This window comes from Pseudorasbora parva, chromosome 17 (genome assembly GCF_024679245.1).
Source record: "Pseudorasbora parva isolate DD20220531a chromosome 17, ASM2467924v1, whole genome shotgun sequence".
Taxonomy (NCBI): Eukaryota; Metazoa; Chordata; class Actinopteri; order Cypriniformes; family Gobionidae; genus Pseudorasbora; species Pseudorasbora parva.
Window position 1 is genome coordinate 28,301,192 of NC_090188.1, and position 16,540 is coordinate 28,317,731.

Sequence of the window (16,540 nt, forward strand, 5' to 3'; positions counted from 1 at the left end):
TTAAGTCACACTGGACAAAAAAGGTCAACAATTGTAATAAGAGTAGATTTAAAATACTTCCTTCTATCTCATCTTAAATGCAGAGACAGAAATGTGGGATTAAACTGAGACCAATATGTTTGACATTATGATTAAGAAGTTTTAGTGTTTTTCCCCCTCTCCATAACAAACAAGTGAGTATTCGTGACAGTTATGAGGGTGAGACAACTGAGGGTTTGGTGTGCAAAAACCTGCTAAAATGGAACTGCTGACACATAACACTGTAAACCTAGTAAGCATCAATTTTCTAATCTATTTAGTGTAGTCTAGTAACTTAATATGCAGGAGGATTTTCAAATGCCTGCTGCACATTCATCTCATCAGTTTGTGTTGGTGATAAATAGAAAGAAGCAGACAGAAATCTGACCTGCAGCTGAGTCGAGTGTTTTATTTGCTCCTGTAGCTGCTCCTGTTTTTCGGCCAGAGTCTTTTGAATGTCACATACATGCTGCATCAGCAGGTCAAAACAAGTGGAGGATACCTCTGAACTCGAACCTAACAACTTTATGACATCTGACCCCTGGGAGGTCAATATGGCACCTAAGGAGGTCAGCTCTGCAGACAAACTCTAAGAATCAGAGAAGAAATAGTGAGTAATGGATAAATTAATGGATATATGAATAAACAGATAGATAGATAGATAGATAGATAGATAGATAGATAGATAGATAGATAGATAGATAGATAGATAGATAGATAGATAGATAGATAGATGGATGGATGGATGGATGGATGGATGGATGGATGGATGGATGGATGGATGGATGGATGGATGGATGGATGGGTGAATAGATGCGTGAATGGATGGCTGAATGGATGGATAGGTGGATGGATGGATGGATGGATGGATAGGTGAATGGATGCGTGAATGGATGGGTGAATAGATGCGTGAATGGATGGTTGAATGGATGGATGGATGGATGGATGGATGGGTGAATGGATGGGTGAATGGATGCGTGAATGGATGGGTGAATGGATGGATGGATGGATGGATGGGTGAATGGATGGATGGATGGATGGATGGATGGATGGATGGATGGATGGATGGATGGATGGATGGATGGATGGATGGATGGATGGATGGATGGATGGATGGATGGGTGAATGGATGGATGAGTGGATTGATGGATGGATGGGTGAATGGATGGATGGATGGATACCTGGAGCTGCTGCAGCTGGTTTAGTCTGTCAGTGTGTGAGGCTGCTGGCTGAAACATGAGAGTGTGTGTGAGAGAGCTGAGAGTGAGATTCACCCCACTCAACACTTCAAACAGACCTTCATCCAGACACTGATGGTCCTGCACACAAACACAGACACAGATCACTTATAATTCTGTTATCTCTGGGCTGGACTGTCTTGACTAAGTGTGTACTCTAATCTTGAAGAGAGACTGTGTATCATGGTATCAGTTTCAAGTGTTATAAACAGTAAGTCTGTATGGTATGTGATAGGATATGTGTTTGTTATTGACACCTGCGTAACAGCTGAGTTTTGCAATTCTTTAAGTTGTGAGATGTTGGATTGAATCTCCTGCAGACAGAGAGAAACACCAGCTCTGCTCCACAAACACACAGATGGAGCAATGATCTGTTCACACACACAAATAAATAAGATAGCATAAATATTAAGGTTTTCTGATTAAAATAACTTAAAATGAATTTAAAACGGAATTATTCATATTTAGTTTAGACCTCAGAAGGATCCTGATCTTTATCTCCATCTTGTTCGGTCTCTGCTGTCTTGGTCAGTCTGCTGCAGAGGTGTGTCCACTTCCTGTGGACAGCTAACTCTGCTTCCTGTCTCTTCTCTTCATTCTCTTTTGCTGCCGAAGGCCTGCAAACAATCGGAGACCATCATATGGTCACAAAGTTGCCATATATTTGTACAAATAACATAGGCTACAAATAAAGTATGTGTATTTAGATACCCTGTATATTCGTCTGTGCTCTGGTTGTGCGTTCGGGCTCTGCTGCACTGAACTGCAATAGCTTTAGTTAGACCCCTTTGTTCATTCAAACCATGCTCCAATTCCTGAAAAGGAGAGGGGGAAAAACAGTGAGAGAGCTTGGCTCTCCATGATCACAATGGACTGATATGATATGTCATAGTCTTATATGCATTAATAGGTAAGCTGTCTTTCCTACAGAAGTGCATGGATTTATAGCTTCCATGGAGTCATATTGTAGCTTTATAATATCCAGCTTTTATTACAAATGAAATACCTACATATACACTCACCTAAAGGATTATTATGAACACCATACTAATACTGTGTTTGACCCCCCTTCACTTTCAGAACTGCCTTAATTCTATGTGGCATTGATTCAACAAGGTGCTGAAAGCATTCTTTAGAAATGTTGGCCCATATTGATAGGATAACATCTTGCAGTTGATGGAGATTTGTGGGATGCACATTCAGGGCATGAAGCTCCCGTTCCACCACATCCCAAAGATGCTCTATTGGGTTGAAATCTGGTAATTGTGGGGGCCATTATAGTAGAGTGAACTCATTGTCATGTTCAAGAAACCAATTTGAAATGATTCAAGCTTTGTGATATGGTGCATTATCCTGATGAAAGTAGCCATCAGAGGATGGGTACATCATACATGGTGGTCATAAAGGGATGGACATGGTCAGAAACAATGCTCAGCTAGGCCGTGGCATTTAAACAATGCCCAATTGGCACTAAGGGGCCTAAAGTGTGCCAAGAAAACATCCCCCACACCATTACACCACCAGCGCACAGTGGTAACAAGTGATGATGGATCCATGTTCTCATTCTGTTTACGCCTAAATGTCTCAACAGAAATCGAGACTCATCAGACCAGGCAACATTTTTCCAGTCTTCAACTGTCAAATTTTGTTGAGCTTGTGCAAATTGTAGCCTCTTTTTCCTATTTGTAGTGGAGATGAGTGGAACCCAGGCGGGTCTTTTGCTGTTGTAGCCCATCCTCCTCAAGGTTGTGCGTGTTGTGGCTTCACAAATGCTTTGCTGCATACCTCGGTTGTAACGAGTGGTTATTTCAATCAAAGTTGCTCTTCTATCAGTTTGATTCAGTCGGCCCATTCTCCTCTGACCTCTAGCATCAACAAGGCATTTTCGCCCACAGGACTGCCGTATACTGGATGTTTTTCCCTTTTCAGACCATTCTTTGTAAACCCTAGAAATGGTTGTGCTTGAAAATCCCAGTAACTGAGCAGATTGTGAAATACTCAGACCGGCCCGTCTGGCACCAACAACCATGCCACAGTCAAAATTGCTTAAAGCACCTTTCTTTCCCATTCTGATGTTCAGTTTGGAGTTCAGGAGATTGTCTTGACCAGGACCACACCCCTAAATGCATTAAAGCAACTGCCATCTGATTGGTTGACTAGATAATTGCATTAATGAGAAATTGAACAGGTGTTCCTAATAATCCTTTAAGTGAGTACATAAACTGGTAATATACTGCTGAAAATAAAATTTGGGTAGTGGTAGGGTCGGTGAAAATATTTGGAATTTGGTTTGAAAAAATTAATATATTAAAAAATAATAAATAATATTATACTAAAGACTAATATTTGAAAGTGTGTGCATGAATGTGTGTTTTACCCTTTGTTGTTGAAGGCTGCTCTGTCTGAACAGTTTCGTTCTGGAGGAACTCAACATCTCTTGCACACTACTGCTGCGAGTCAACCTGGCCTGCAGGGGGCGCTGACTCTCAACACGCACCTACAGAGAGAAATAGAGACAGAAATGTAACCAACACCCCAGACAGCCCTGTTTTCACAGTTCAGATCTCTCTCTCGCTAGCAACACTTCTGGATTGAATACCTCAGCATCAGCTGCAGTTACCAGGCTAATGACCACATGTAATCTTTCATTAAGTTCCTCACAGCACCTGGATTACACTGTCCCAATCTTAAAAAAACAAAACAATTCTGGGTGTATTGGTGTATGTGTGTGTACCTGATCTTCACTCTGTCTGTCTTGCAGCTGTAACTGCACAGTCACCAGTCGGTTCTTCAGCAGCTGGAGTTTGGTGTTGAGCGATTCAGCCTCATGTTGCTCCTGTTCTTTCAGTCCACATGCAGGAAGACTGGAGATCCTCTGCTCAATCTCCACCAGAATTGTCTAGAATATTATCATTATTAGAAATCAACACACACTCTAACACAACTCATAGTGACAACACCAACAAGTTACAATAAGAAACACCTGTTGAGGTTCAAAATAGAGAAAACACCATAAATTAAAAGTAATAAACACTAAAGATCAGTCCTCCTCAAAAAAATGAGCGGGTTACTGGGGCTGCGAGGCTGCGAGGCTGGTGACAGGTGCTTAATGCTCCGTTTTACACAATACTGAGTCTCAGAAAAACAAATATGAACAAAAGTCTCATTAATAATTCAATACACAAACTTCAGTTTGGGACTGATCAGTGTTTGTCCACCTGTACATCCTGCAGCAAACGCTGAGTGCCATAGAGTGAACAATTTGTGATTTCCAGCACAATTTGGTGACGATTCCTTGATGACAATTTGATGGTTCCTTATAATTTAAAGGGACAGTTTATAAATTCATATCATATCGTTACTCACATTGTTCCAATTCTGTATGACTTTATTTGTTCTCTGGAATATAGGTTAAAACCACATGAGGTGAGTAAATGATGGCAGAATTTTAATTTTGGGGGGAACTATTCTTTTAACACCTTCTTCACTAGAACCAAATGTGTCCAAATTACCTACAGGCTGATTGATTCATGTATATGAATCATCATATTTTGTAGTTATAACATTTTACCAGGTCAGTTTGCTGGAGCTCAGCTGAATCTTTGAATCTTTGATGAAGGAGTCAGGTTACATGCACGGACGTACGCACACACAGGAGAAGGGTACTGCATATTTGGCTCAACCACTTTAAATTGATGTCAATGTTCTAAATATACAGAATAAATCTAATACATGTGGGTATATGTGGTTTACTGGGGGACACTCCATAGGTGTAATGGTTTTATACTGTACAAACCGTATCTTCTATCCCCATATCCCTACCCACCACACAAAACATTCTGCATGTCCATTTTTAATAAAAATAATTTAGTAGCCCTATGTTTATTTTGCGTTTTAAATTACAAGGACACCAGCATGTCCTCATAATGTAAGGGAGTGGCCTGAAACCTGAATACACACCACAATATTAGGTCTTTGTGTCCTCATAATGTAGGTCAAATTAGTGTGCACACACACACACACACACGCACGCGCGCACACACACACGCATTGTGAAATGCTGACTTAGCAGGAGAGGAATTTCTCAGAGATGAGATCATACATTGAACATTTTAATATATTTGTATGTAAAGTTGGTTCTGGACCTGCTATATGCATTACATTTACAGACAAATCTGACAGTATCAAATTATCTTCTTCTAAAGTTTCTGTCTGTTAATTTTTCCCAAACTTTAATATTTATTAAATTCCTCTCCTATATAGTCAAGTCTTTCTAGTTTTCTTTGTGACTTACTCTTTCATTTTTTATCTTTTACTGCAGTGTTTTACAGCTGTGAACTCCTTTACTCAGAGATCAAAGTGTTAGCTGATGACCGTGATCAAAGCCCAGATCCCATGATATCCATTAAAAAACTGAGTCACTGGATTTATGATTATAGATTGATCAAGGATCAAAATTTATTTTTTGGTTACTTTTTTTTTTTTTTACAATCAGGAGTAGATTGGATTATAATATATTATATTAGATGTCTTCAATAACTATAGTAACAAAATATTTCTTTTGTTTTATTGTCTTATTTGCTGATAGTTACTTTTGCTTTTATCTCAGCGCTGAATTACTGCAGTTATCTGCTGATATCTGTGTGTTTATAAGCAATGGAAATGGAAATGTACATCAAGTCAGTAAGCGGGGAGTACTACATGGCTCAATGAACCAAATAATGTAAGTCTGTTATTTACCTTTGGGGTGGAGTGAAGGCATATCAATGCCTGCTTCTTTTTTTACCTTTCTTTCTTTAGCTCTCAACCTATTTTATTCTCTTTTAAACACATGTGTTATACACATGTGGCATGACCTGCATCAGCATGTTTGTGTGCTGTTTACTTCAGATGCATGAATGTGTCAATGCACCAAGCATTTCGACTTCTCTTTTCTTAAGGAAACTCTCTGTGCAGATATTTCAGTTATTGAGTGCTCAATTTTAATCAGATTCAAGTTTTTTGAGGAGAGATAGCGGGCGATAAATCTGACTCGGTCAAGCGCTGATGCAATATATTTTTCTACAAGTTCCTCATACATTTCCAGTTTAAGTTAAATAATTAAGCCTGTCGGATCTTTTTCAGTGGCGTAAAGCCCAAAAGGACTATCAATGTTTGTGCTCTTCTGATTTGTTGTCATTGAAAGTTTAGTCTCATTGTGCTGTTTGGATGTGGTCATGTGTTTCATTAATGGAGTTAGAGCTGATATTACTGATGAGATTTGCTTTAAAACTAGGTGTGGTCATGCTCGACTTTGAGCATGCAAATTGACTTAGGATACAACAATGAATGAAGGCAACAGGATACGTTGTGCACCATTTATTCAGTATTTTTAGAAAATTGACGTCACTTTAAAGTGGTTGAGCAAGATATTCAGTACCCTTCACTTGTGTGTGTCTGTGTGTGTTATGTGCACACACACTGCCCGGCCAAAAAAAAAGTCACTGTTTGGATTGAAATAGGCAAATGCTGAAGAGTCTATGATTGGATGATTATTGCAGTGATTATAATGTTTCTAGCATGTTACATGTTTGGCAACAGGATGACAATGTCATGACAACATAACGTTTATTTCCATCAAGAGGAGTATCAATTGACAATGCAAGGGTTGAGGACTCTGTAAAGTCTCCTCCAGCACATCCCAAGGACTTTCAATGAATTTCAAGTCTGGATTCTTCATGCTCCCTCCCAACCATTATTTCACAATTTAAGCCTGGTGAATCTTGACATTGTCATCCTAAAATATGGCCATGATGTCTTCCATGGTTGTTTAACAAATGAAAAGCTACACGCTCCAACAATTAGGGTTAAAAGAACCGTTAGAAGATCAATTATTTCTAAAATGATTAATACTACAGAAGTCAAATAACACAAAAAACGACCTATATATAATATATTACTGTGTGTAAGATTACCTGGCAGGTGTGAAGTTGTTGCTCAATGCTGTGCTGCATGGCTGCGTCCTGTGCTTGCTGTCTCGACCCCTCCAGGCTGACCTGTGCTCTCTCCAGACACACCTCCAGCTGCTCGGCCCTCTCACGGCAGGCATGGAGCACCTCGTCACCGGACAACCATCCACCTGCGTCCCCGGCTTCACCTGCGGCCTGGGCAATCATACACAACAGCAGCTCAGAGCCAGATGAACATAAAGGCAGAAAAGAGTATCTCAAGGCAGGGGAAGGATAATAGAGACAGACAAGTAAAAGTAAAGACAGGTGTACTGAGAGAGAGAGAGAGAGAGAGAGAGAGAGAGAGAGAGAGAGAGAGAGAGAGAGAGAGAGAGAGAGAGAGAGAGAGAGAGAGAGAGAGAGAGAGAGAGAGAGAGAGAGAGAGAGAGAGAGAGAGAGAGAGAGAGAGAGAGAGAGATAGAGATACAGCACACCTGTGAGTTCACAGCAGCAGCAGCACAAACTGTCACACACTGGGTGTGACCACTGACACAAACACAAACTTTCACACTCTCACACACTCTGCTTTCTTTCTCTCTCAGTTTCCGTCTAACCCCTTTGTTTGTGTTTCTCTGCCTCCCTGGTGCAGCCTTCCTCTCAATGAACTGTCTCAGCTTTCATACCGGTCATTTGTCTTGTGGCTTCTCTCTCTCTATCTCTCTGTCTGACTCTGTCCCTGGTTTACTCCACCCACCTGTGGCTACCACTACTTCCTGGAATGTCGTCACTTTCGAGGGCAGCTTGTGTGACAGAGAACACACTCACACACATAGCCTATAAAGGAGGAACTACACTTTAGCCTCACACTGACTGAACTGGCCAAAATTATTTTTCATCCTTTATTCTATTGCACTAGTATTTCTTTCTAACTAAAAAAAACCCCCCAACAACCTGCTTTTGTCCTTCTCAGATGTCACAGAACACCTTGTTTAACATTTTGAATTTTCTTCCATATATCAGAAATGTATCCACATATTCAGGATTAGACCGAACCTAATGTATAACTTTAAGAATCAAAAACTGAAAAACATATATTGGTGGACTGAATCTAAAATATTGGGGGAAACTTGTCTTCCTCAGTGTCTTATATTTGTATACTCTTTTCTTTCTTTTTGTTCTACAAAAACATACTTTTAGAACAAAAAATTATCTCATTCCACCAAAAGTTTTATTTAAACTAAGCTGCAAGGAAGTCATGTTGTAATTTTCATTTTGTAATTACACAACTTTTTGAGGACAGACTAAACACTAAACTTTAAAAAAAAAAAAAAAAATTTTTTTAGAAATGGTAAGCTTTTGAGGAAGTAGATTTCCTAAAACGAATAATGACATTTTTTTTGTTTATTTTTTTTACTTTTGCTAATTTCATATGCAAATAGGACATTTACATAGATGTTTTAAAGGCACAGCAACAAAAAAAAAATTACCTTTTTAATTTTTAGGGGCAAAGAGAGATCGTTCGAACGATCATAAAGAAACTAAATGATGACTTCTTGATAAAAAAAACGTGGATCATAGTGGAAACATATGTGATATAACTCCTTTCATTTGAAATATTTTATGCATAAGGGTGGATTCCTGACTTTCTGTACAATGTATGGTTTATATACAGTATTAACAATACTACTAAATATAACTCAAATGTGTTGAGGTGTTAATTATTAATAATCATCCATAAATGATTAATAAAGTATTATTTTAAGGAATCATCCAGTGGCAAAATGCGAATTCCTGTTACTGAATCCATTCCTTGACATTTCAGACTGCAAGAATAGCACTGAATTAGCTATATTAGTTATAAGAAAAAATAAATATTTCTCCTTTGGGTAAGCAAAGAGAGATGTGCAGATAAATGCAGCACACACCGTTTGAAGTCAGGAGGTGAGTGAGTTGATGAACACAAGGTGTGTGTAAAATTTGAGTCAGTGGGGTGAGATTCCCTATCAGCATCTGTGCTTACCAAAGATGTGCTTGCAGCCAATGGCTCTGTCTTCTCCAGGTAGGGTTTGACTGTGATCGGTGTGTGTGTGCTTCTGCTGTCTGAACTATTGTCTGCATTTGACAGAGTGTGTGTACAGTGCTCTGGTGGTTTGGCTGATGGTGTATTTACGGAGCCTAGGCTGTGATGCACATAGGGGATCTCATCTAAATGGGTCTGTTGACTGGGTGTGGAATGCATTTCTGAGACTACTACACGTTTTTCTAAGGCCCTGCCAACCCCTTCACCAGAGGTTATGACATTAGGTGAGGTCAACATGTCTTCTGTTTCTGCAGGAGGGGCTTGTGACTCTGGATGTTTGTGTGTGTTTTTTGGGAGGGTCATGAGTATGTGTGTGTCACTGGTGTGTGGCGTCTGTTCCCCCCTCCATGCACCCTGCTCCTGACACAGACAGAGAAAGAGAGAGACGAGCAAGTGTGAATTTTTTGTTGGAATTTATTCTTTTTTTGTAGACTTGAAAGGAGCATGACAGTGACCACACAGGAAGTACGAGAGGGAGAGATCAGGAGAACATGCACAGGTAAGCGTCAGTGCTTTTACATGGCACAAAAAGAAAAAAATACTAAACATAAATAACATTACTGCTAATTCTTCTAATATTATTGAGCAGGAAAAATCTGAATTTTAGAGAATGTGTCATGTAAACAACAATCGTTCATGAAAGACAATAAATTATTCTTAATACACATGCACTTAGACAACACTGTGCAGAGTGAGCAGTCATTGGCTAGCTAATTTTAAATGTTCACATACACTTGTTTCACGCCACAAAACAAAATCTGTTCAACAATCTTTTCACAGTAACCGTCTTATCTTACATTTGGAAGGGAAAAAATGCACAAAAAAACCCACACTGCTATAAAAAAAAAAAAAAAAAAAACACCATCAACATGCCATATAAAAGATTTTAGGATCTTTTTGGCCTCATAGCATTGTATTTATTAGTTAAAAATAAAGGACACGATACCATGCAGTGAAGAAATACACAGATTCTCCCAGCTTAAAAAATTAAATATGGAAAATAGTAATAATAAAAAGGCAATGAAAAGTAGGTGTGTCCAAATTTTTGACCGTGTATTGTATAATGATATTTGTAAATAAAATGTTGTATCTGATGGAAACTGGCTGAAGTAACTGCAGCGTATCAAAAATATTGGTTATGAAGTGTTAAGGCTCTGTCATATTTACCATTAATCTGCAAAATTTTGTGGGCAAAATTTAAATTAGCATCAGCGCAATGAAGAATACTGCATGATGGACTTCTGGTGGTGAAGAAATTTCACATTGGGCTCAGATTTGGTGAACATTCACAATTTGCAGCACCAACCAACAGCAAACCTTTTGGTTTTGCAGGGACTTCTATGTGGGCGAGCAAAACCAACAATGGACGAGGCCCTTATTCTGTTAGTGCCTACTCAAACAGAACACTACAATTCAATATTGCAAACACATTCACGAAAAGCCTCTATGGAAAACAGTTACTTCCAGTTGTTTCAATAATTTTGGATATTTTCTCATTTTCTCCGTATTTCATTCATGGTATTTTAGGGCATTTCTTTTGCCTGCAAATTTTCATTGAGCAACGATAAATGTGACAGCTCCTTTATAGTATAGTTAATTACAATGAAATCCAGTTTTATTGTGCCACACCATGCGTCCAGTGCAAGACACAGTGTGACATGTAAACATTGATATTATGTAAAAAGACAAAAGTTCAAAATGCTCTTTGGTATAAGAATGTCCTGACAGAATAATACGAAATCATAAACATCTGGGAGAAAATCACAAATTCCCCAGGAAGTTGCTTTAAGCCCTTTAATACACTGTTGAATTCATATAAAACCATTTAGCTTCATTTTAAACTCCGATCTGAACTATTTGAAGAGAGTCTTTCCTCAGAATTCCTTATTTTTACACATCTGCCATGTAAATGCACTGAAAAAATTATTCTAGCTCTAGAAATATCTACATCTAGGGGTTCGAGAGATGGAATTAAGACATGAAAGTTCTGTAAGGAGAGAACTACAACTAGGAGACCAAACACCTCTGCTGGCCTCTGGAAGGGGATGTGGAGATCTCTGTAACAGAGGAGGTATTGGTTACCATGTCCGCAGGGAGAGACTGGCTTTCCACTGTGGCGTCCGCTTCAGATAAAGCTTCCGACACACCTGTTCCCAAGGCTACAGATGTATCTACTTCTACCTGCAAATCCAGGGAAAAGAGGTTAGATCTGGTCACAGTCTGTACTTTCCAAAATACTACAGAATGTTAAAACGTTTTCGAGAGAGGCCACTTGTCTTTCTTACATGTTAAAGAACAAAAAATTGATTTTAAGGCAATGATTTTAAATATTATTGCCCCTGAATATATTATACACTTGCATTAATGCGATCAAATTGAGAACGGTCATACTGGAGAGGAGTCTAGCGTTACCTCAGTGTCTGTTGCTTCTCCTTGCTCCAAAATCTGTTCTGTAGAAGAAACATCATCCTGCACAAAAAAGCACATTCATTGATGTCAACCACACAATTAGTTACCCAAGCCAAATACAGATTAAGTCTGGTCTCAAACTGAAGAGATTTCTAAATAAAGTACAGTAAAGTAGCACAATATGCTGTATGGAATTAAGCTTGTTGCAATTGCGAGTTATAAAGTCAGACTTGCGAGTTCAATTCTGAGGGGAAAAAGACCACGTTTTTTTTCCTCATAATTCTGACTTTATATTTTGCAATTGATGTAAAAAAAAAATGTAGATAAAAAGTTACAATGATTCATCATGCGCAAATGGCGATCACAGCACTTGTGATTCTCAAGTACAGGAAGCATCTGAAAGATACAGACTCAAAGAGAACGGTGAAATCATACTGCCCCCTAGAGGACGAGGAATAACATGCGCATCATCATTCGATCAAGTAGTGCTGAAACGGCACTGCTCAGAAAAAGAAAATCAAAATAATCTTTGTATTGAACTTCAAATGAACTAAACTCAAGAGAAAAACTAAACTGAAAAGCAATAAAGAAGAATCTGGAAGTGGAAGAAACAAGGACTTGGTGAAGATAACAAGGGTGAGAATGTAGTCAAAAAGTTTTAGACGATGAAATAACGGGGAAGCACAGAGTTAATTCAACTGGTGTTGATGGGATGGGAAAACATGGCAGAAGAAAGCAAAGGAAATACTAGGACGTGTTGAAGTCTCTGATTCCTCTGCATTACCTCCATAGTCACGCAGAAGTAAGCCTCAGAATTCAGAGAGGTGGGCGATCTTTGTCTTGCCTCGTCATCCTCATTTTCTTTATGAACTTCACATTCTTCTTTGTCTTCATCAGAAGCATCTTCTTCCCCATCTCCTACATCCTCAAAGAGCTCTTCCTCGTCCTCAGACTCCTGCTGTCCCATCACATCAGACACACACACATGCACAGCAGCAGCCACAAAAATCATGCAACCACACAGACACAATAACTGAGGTGATGAAGATGATTTCGCAGATAGACAGTTATTATAACAGGTCATGTGCTGCACTTGATGTTATTAACCCTAACAAATATTCAAATAAGAACATTAACTCAGGGTTTACAGATGTAAAGTATACAATATTTAATTAACTGCTAAACCAGAGCAAAGTATGAACAGTGAAATATGGAAAAATGTATCAAGAAATTGTTAATGTGGGGGTGAAAATCATTTTTGGTTAATAACTTCAAGTACCTAAAGCCATTAGAACTCAAGCTCTTGCAATTGACTGAATCAGAAATGCTACTTCACTGCATTTTATTACTTGTTTAAGAATATGAACGATTATGGACAGATGCTGTCCCCTCCAAAAGCACACACAAGGTCTGAGCTTTATTTTTTATTTGAAATATTGTCAGGTAAATTTTAACCTGAGAGCTTATGTCTGTATTTAAAGATTTGGAAAATAACATTAAATTGAAAGGAGAATCCCAACATAATTAAAAAAATAAATAATTAGAACTAAAATAATTATTTTGAGTGTTACACCGTGTCTACACCAGACACGAGCAGCATGGTGCGATGCAACAAAAGCAAAGCGAACCCGTTATAATCAGCGATGCTTTTCAAAACTGGGTGAGGCGTGACCTGACGCAACAAATTCCTAACAGTAAACTGATATCCAGGTGTATTTCTAAAGAACTTCAAGAAGAACATGAAGAACAAATGGATTTGCAAGGGTAGCTTTGTCACATTCTGTTGTAGACAGCATCAAGCTGTTGTGGCGCTGTGTAGACACAGTGTTATGAATTCTTAAATCGACACTATTTAACTTTTCCGTCCACTAGAGGGCGTCGATTCAAAACAAAGGCGTAGCTTGATGAAGCCAAGTTTGAGTGCAGAATCTTGGGACATGTGGTTTTCACCTTACAGCCAGTGGAAAATAATTTGGATATGACTCTGGCAGAAATCATGTTCATGGATGCGATCATTAATGTTACTGTAGTATGAAGCAAAGCAGGACTAAATGTTGAGGGAGCTGAACAAGGCTGCTGGAGACTGAAGCGCAACACACGGCTTGCAAGTAGCGAGACATTTACTATGACGGGACATAGTCACCGGCACCATTTTCCTTTTCCGGTCATGAGTATGAGGTAACGCAGCTCTGTTTGTCATATATAAGAAACATTTAAGTGTGTTTAAAATGATGTTATGACGTTAATCATGTGCAATCGCAATCGCTCTGCGGCTGCTGTGACACTTGTTGCACACTGCAGTGAGAGTAAAGCGTTTATGCCAAAGAAATCCGGAAACCAAGGGTAACGCAGATATGATGCCGTTGACAGGCGACCCCCTCAGATGTCTCGGGTTATTGGTTAAAATAGCAATTTTCTCACAATTTACAAATAGTTGGAAGCATTTGGGATAACGTAAGAACTCAACTGAACAAAATATATAACAATGGCTTGGTGGTTTTTGGATATTTAACTGCAAAAATTCTACACAGTGCACCTTTATGGAAGATCAATGAACAGGCACAAAAATGAATTTCTAGTAAAAACAACATGTTTTGCATATATGGTAAATTATACTTTAATATAAGCAATAAAAAATGTTAATCTCCAATTCTGGAGGATCATTTTGTGTCGTTATTTAACTGATTTATAAAAGCAATAATAGCCTCTGCATATTCTAGTGAATGAAGCCTTTTAGTCACAACTATATTTAGTAATAATACTTTATTGCTTAATTATGACACTTGTATATCTTTCTAATTAGGGCTGCATTCGGAATCGCATACTTCCATACTATAGAAGGTGAAAAACAGTATGAGAAACAAGTATTATGACTGAATTCATTGTTTTCACAATACAGTAGACGAAAAGTACCCGGATGACCTAATACTTTCAGGGGCAATTTCAAAGTGCGCATTCAATGTGTTCCCTCGTACCTGTGTTTCTGTGGGAGTGTGGCTGCTCCTCTCAGAGATCCAGGTGAGTCTCTGCTCCGGCGTGGATTGCTCCACCGTCATTAGCGCTGCTCCTGATTTTTTCAGCACATCCTCCTCTACGTGTGCAATCTGAATCTGACCACTCTCCTACACACAAATATATATATATATATATATATATATATATATATATATATATATATATATATATATATATATATATATATATATATATATATATATATATATATAATCTTTGCATTTTTGGAGCATTAGATTTTAACATAATTTTTTGTCTAACCTGTGTTTCTTCCTCAGTGATAGTGGGCGGTACACCGAGGGGCAGGGCACAGAGATGCGGGGTAGATATATCCTGCACCTCAACGGAGTATTCTAGAGCCAGCTGAGAGGAGATGAACACAATACTGAGCACTGTGTGAAGGGTGTGTTTGCCTGTGTGTATGTGTTTGTGTATATGTGCTCTACCTGCTCTAGTTCCAGCAGCTGTTTCTGCAGTTGTTCTGCTCTTTTGAACACTAGGAGCGTGTTTTCAGCTTTGTCAGGAAGACACAGACCATCCTTACAGTTCTGGATCTCAGCTAATGTCCTTTTCATCAGGTCAATCCTGTCTTCTGTCGCCTGTAAACACACACAAACAACCACAAGAATCAGGTGTTTGAAAGAAACTACATCAAAACGTCACCCTTGAGACTGTGTCTGGGTGTGTGTTACTTTAAGACCCATGTTTGGGAATTTTCTGAGCCTTGCATTTATGGGGAGAATGACGGAGGCAAATATATTTGGCACCAGTCTCTAAAGAAAATACTATTGTTAACGGAACCTGTGTCATGTGGATCGTTTACAATACACTTTAGGTTACAACTGGTCAAATGTTTAAGTACATAGTTATTTTACCTTAAGATTGTCTTGGCTGATGTCTTCTTTGGTAGTCAGAGTAGATTTCATTTGGGCTACATCTTTTTCCATGACCTTCACCTCAGTCTCAATGGCATCCACTTCCTTAAAAACACACACCATACACATAAACAGATGTCACCTTTTATAGATTGTACAACTGTACATTTTTTACACCATAAACTATAGTTTGGGGACAAAATGATCCTCAAAAGCGAGTTAAATCTAAAAAAAAAACTCTCTCTGGGAACATAAAATGACATAATTTGGAAAAAAAGTAATAACTGTCATTTCACGAGTTCACACTTACATCAATTAAATAGAGTAATGATTATGCGTATTTGGCGTGCTGTCCGGGGAGGGCTCCGGGCTCGGAAAATTTGCCTGAACCCAGAGTATCTCTCCCCCCAATTATCTGAGCCTGCTCCACCTGTGTTTGATTAGATTTAATTGTTTGCGCGTGCTTCTCCCGAAATTAGTTTGTGAAACTTCAATACATTTTGAAATTTAAGTCCTGTAATTTCCGTGGCAGGGCCTCTATGGATCAGACTTGTTTGTTCAGCACATCCCACAGATGCTCGATTAGATTGATATCTGAGGAATTTGGAGGCAATTCAACGCCTCAAATTAATTGTTGAGCTCCTCAAACCATTTCTGAACCTTTTGCTTTGTGGAAGGGTGCATTATCCTGCTGAAAGAGGCCACAGCCACCAGGAAATGCTGTTTTCATGAAAGGGTGTACAACAATGAAGGGGTCTGTAATAATGCTTAGGTAGGTGGTACGTGTCAAAGTAACATCCACATGGATGGCAGTACACAAGGTTTCCCAGCAGAACATTGCCCAAAACATCACACTGCTTCCGCCGGCTTTCCTTCTTCCCATAGTTCAGGATGCCATGTGTTCTCCTGGTAAGCGATGCACACGCACCCGGCCATCCACGTGATGTAAAAGAAAGTGTAATTCATCAGACCTTCTTC

General features: G+C 38.9%; 1 protein-coding gene across 2 annotated transcripts in view; it reads right to left on the reverse strand.

Annotated features, from left to right (window-relative positions):
* The window catches only part of syne2b (spectrin repeat containing, nuclear envelope 2b), a 131,305-nt gene that overhangs the window by 55,513 nt on the left and 59,252 nt on the right, over positions 1-16,540 (reverse strand). For both annotated transcript variants that reach the window (XM_067422571.1, XM_067422570.1), the window contains 16 exons: positions 15,563-15,667; positions 15,134-15,286; positions 14,949-15,050; positions 14,648-14,794; positions 12,457-12,630; positions 11,676-11,732; positions 11,346-11,444; positions 9,204-9,623; positions 7,211-7,399; positions 3,991-4,155; positions 3,634-3,753; positions 1,968-2,071; positions 1,732-1,873; positions 1,514-1,627; positions 1,200-1,337; positions 407-607 (listed from right to left, as the gene is read on the reverse strand). In XM_067422571.1, coding sequence (XP_067278672.1) covers positions 407-607; positions 1,200-1,337; positions 1,514-1,627; positions 1,732-1,873; positions 1,968-2,071; positions 3,634-3,753; positions 3,991-4,155; positions 7,211-7,399; positions 9,204-9,623; positions 11,346-11,444; positions 11,676-11,732; positions 12,457-12,630; positions 14,648-14,794; positions 14,949-15,050; positions 15,134-15,286; positions 15,563-15,667 — 2,430 coding nt within the window. The remainder of the gene's footprint in view (positions 1-406; positions 608-1,199; positions 1,338-1,513; positions 1,628-1,731; positions 1,874-1,967; positions 2,072-3,633; positions 3,754-3,990; positions 4,156-7,210; positions 7,400-9,203; positions 9,624-11,345; positions 11,445-11,675; positions 11,733-12,456; positions 12,631-14,647; positions 14,795-14,948; positions 15,051-15,133; positions 15,287-15,562; positions 15,668-16,540) is intronic.